The 3,518-nt window shown below is 31.4% G+C and overlaps 1 protein-coding gene across 1 annotated transcript; it reads right to left on the bottom strand.

Annotated features, from left to right (window-relative positions):
* Positions 1 to 730: 730 nt before the first annotated feature.
* On the bottom strand, positions 731 to 3,024 carry LOC101505381 (protein EIN6 ENHANCER-like). Its single transcript, XM_004488355.4, has 3 exons — positions 2,504 to 3,024; positions 1,797 to 1,864; positions 731 to 1,149 (listed from the first exon to the last, which is right to left on the bottom strand). The coding sequence occupies exons 1-3, from the start codon at positions 2,676 to 2,678 to the stop codon at positions 1,129 to 1,131; spliced, it is 264 nt and encodes an 87-aa protein (XP_004488412.1). The 5' UTR covers positions 2,679 to 3,024; the 3' UTR covers positions 731 to 1,128.
* Between the last annotated feature and the right edge of the window lie 494 nt (positions 3,025 to 3,518).

Genomic DNA, 3,518 nt, shown 5'->3' on the forward strand with positions numbered 1-3,518 from the left:
ATTAAACTCTACAGATAAATATTAAATATATTAACTTGTGTTGATTGAGTAATATTTTTATGGAATTAGTTAGTACCAAAATTAGGGAGTAAAATTCATAATAGAAAGATTCATGCACTATAAGGAATAACATGATTAGGATCTGATAATCTTTGTATAGGCAATTTACAAACATTCTGCTGATCACCCTTAAGCTTTCCCAAACACCCCTTAAATCAATTTCACATCTTAAAATATTTACTACATCAATTAATAAAAGAAACATTAAGGAATAAGAATAAGGTGTTTCAGAAGTCAGGGGAAATGCATAATTACTTAAGAACAACTGCTGCATTCCTCATAGCTAGGTATCTTTGCACATGCTCATTAGGGTAAACTGATTAATTAATTCTCTAGTACAAATGCTTATTCCATGGTATAATCATCACCGTCAACATTATTCTTAATTATTTAAATAATTAATTAAATGGAGTCAGGGATACACTACACCAAGCAATATAATATCCATTAACAAGTTTTAGTCAATTCAACTGAAAATGTTAAAAGTATATATTTAAGTCAACCCTGCATAACATGGTGCTTAAAAGAACATCATAATGGCATCTAAAAAACAGTGTGAAATTCAACAATTACAAAGAAATCAAGTTCAATCAGTGTGATACTTTTCAGGTTGTTATCATGATCCTAAATTAATCTAGTATTTTTTGTACAATTCATTTGCAGCATTCTATGGAAAAAGAGGATTACAAAGAGGAGATAAATAATGCAGTATACAAATACTTCACACTATCCACCTTTCCCAACTATAATGATTCTTAATTTCAGATATTTATCAACTAAGATGCTAGATCTCAACCAAACTTATACTGTTAAATTAGGTCAAGCTGAAAACCTTCAGTTCCCAAATATTGACAAGATATATACAATGAATCGTGTCTTAACTTACCCTGTACTTTCCCATGTCTAAGAATATCCAAATCAAGCAGTTGCTTATGCAAGAAAGATAAATATAAGGTTATAGGAAGACAAACATAAACTAAAACCTACTCAGACAATTAAACAATGTTGGGGAGATGTGAGTGGAAAAAACTAAGTGACTGTAGTACGACAGTAGATCATTAAGGAATTTCATCCGGCGAAAAGAATACCCTGCTCAACAGTGAATTAATTATGTAATGGCTAATAAACTGAGAAGTGAGATGCAACTGCAGAAGATAAAAGTGCCATGGACATTAAAGTAAATGTTACAGACATTCAATTTAATCTCATTATCTCCTGTTGTTCATTTGAAATCTTGAGGAGGGTATGTACTCAATTCTGGGCATGAAGATGAGAAAAATATACAAGGATTATGCGGGCAAAAATCAATTAATGCTAAGGAACAGTAGATTGAGCATTCTACCGGGCATCCTAAGATGAAAATAAATAGTTCTCTGAGAAGATGTAGCTAGCAAAATTTTCAATGCAGGTAGAAGATTTCTTTTGATCACGACAAATAATTAGAAGATAAAATCACAAGATTTGAATGCTGGCAAAAAAGCAAGATATATGTGATTATTTAAGTTTCAATTTCTAATGCTATCAACAGATTCAATACGATGTTAAAGTATAACTAGTGACAAGAAAAAAGATAGAATAGATTAATAGAATATAATTAGTTTCATAATTTCTGTAAAATAAAAATATGTGAGAATAGCCTTTTAAATAGAGATTTTGAAAACTTCTTCCACAAATGAAAAGCACTTCCTCTTGCAAGTAAACACCACCAAACAAGAATAATAAAGAACATTACTTACTTCATAGCCTGTAATATCGCAAATTCTCTTGCAAGGATGCATAGAAGGGGGTAACTCAATATTCACATCTGCAAGACAATCCAACAAAACCAAATAAGATTCTTTAACATAGAAGGCAGCCACATGTAAGTCATAACAACAACAAAAACTGGCACATACGAGTCTCCAATATTGAGGCGAAACAATTAAAATTCTTTCAATTGTTGCTTATAAACATTTCAAATGAAAGAAAATTTATTATTAGAGGGGAAAAAAATACAATTAAAGGAACAGGAGAACATATCCACCAAAAGAGAAAATGCAAATAACAAAACTGAGAAAGTAAAGAAGCCTAAGAGCGCAGTAAAGCTGGTCAAAAATCTCTCTGCAAATTCCTAAGAGCGCAGTAAAGCTGGCCAAAAATCTCTCTGCAAATTCCTAAGAGCGCACCAAATTCCCCACAGTTAACCTCCTTATCATGGTCAGAAATATCTCCAACTTTATCTCTTTCAAATTAATGTTCAAAACAGAAAAAACAAAGTAATTTTTCTTTTTTCTTTCCCTTTAAAAAGTAAAAACAAGATCCTGTACCACAGGGTGCCAGCAATAAGAAAACATTCCGCCTACAGTGAAACAACGACAAAATTGTTTCCAAACAGCCCACCAATGTTGATTCCAGTTAAAATTCCAAAGAAACACAAATTCCACAATTAAAATTCTTAACTCACAATTGGGTTCATCGGGAGGGTAATTCTGGTAATTTTCAGTCTGAATAATCTGCTTAAGATGCTTCCAGTGCCTGCTTCTGGATTGACCTTTAGGGTATTTGTCATACATTTGAATTCTCTTAAAACTGAGATAGTTAGGTAACACAAGCTCTGCCTCCATTATCTCTGCTTCCATCTTCTTACCTTCACAAAAAACCAAATTGTTTCTGTTACAAACACGTTAAAAATGTAAACTATATAGTATAAGATTGAACCAAAATCCATTATTAGTTTCAAAAAGCAAAACAGCGTCTGTTTAATGTGACTTTTCCTAATTGGCGTTCGCAGGTGGTGATGCTTGTTGCCTCAACTGTTCAACTTTTTCACATTTCACCTTACTGGAAATGTAACTTTTAATCGGGGTCAGATCGAATGCCCCATATCCCTTTTACTCGGTGTCCCATAACTGCACCTTGATGGGAGGTTCTACCTACAGCTCCCAAATTTCCTACACACACCTCTCGTATATTTAAATACATTAAAAAAATACCATGTTCCCCACTTTTTACATTGATCTCTCAAAAATGAAAAATTAATTGTTAAACACATAAGTCCATAAAACTTACATAAATAGAAGCTTTATTCTTAATTTTTCCTACACAAAGTATTGAAATGAGACAAATGTTTTAAAAATCCAATCAGAACTACTTAATGTTTTAACTATTTATGCTTATAGAATTATATTATCGAAACAGTCACATGCTGCCAGAATTGTAATATTGAGTATGCTAGAACTTGTTGTATATTAACAAAAATTGATGACTTTTTTTACAATTGTTTTTATTTAAATTTACTCAAATGGTGTTTTTTTTCCCCACTAATTTGAAACCAAAGCTCTGCTAACAAAAGCAACAACCTTATATTTTTTTATTGTTATTTTATACTCCATTTGATTGTCTCTTAAAGTGAGTTTTTTATTTTTATTTAATCACTTCATTTATTTAAGGTATATCAAAGTTTAAAGTTTTCTCATTAG

Source organism: Cicer arietinum, chromosome 1 (assembly GCF_000331145.2).
Source record: "Cicer arietinum cultivar CDC Frontier isolate Library 1 chromosome 1, Cicar.CDCFrontier_v2.0, whole genome shotgun sequence".
NCBI lineage: Eukaryota > Viridiplantae > Streptophyta > Magnoliopsida > Fabales > Fabaceae > Cicer > Cicer arietinum.

Excerpts from the sequence above, each read along its gene's own strand:
- LOC101505381 (XM_004488355.4), bottom strand. The coding sequence starts at position 2,678 with ATGGAAGCAGAGATAATGGAGGCAGAGCTTGTGTTACCTAACTATCTC. Across the intron at positions 1,865-2,503 it reads CCCTCCCGATGAACCCAATT|ATGTGAATATTGAGTTACCC; the intron begins GTGAGTTAAGAA and ends ATTGTCTTGCAG. Across the intron at positions 1,150-1,796 it reads GCGATATTACAGGCTATGAA|GGTATTCTTTTCGCCGGATG; the intron begins GTAAGTAATGTT and ends ACTGTTGAGCAG.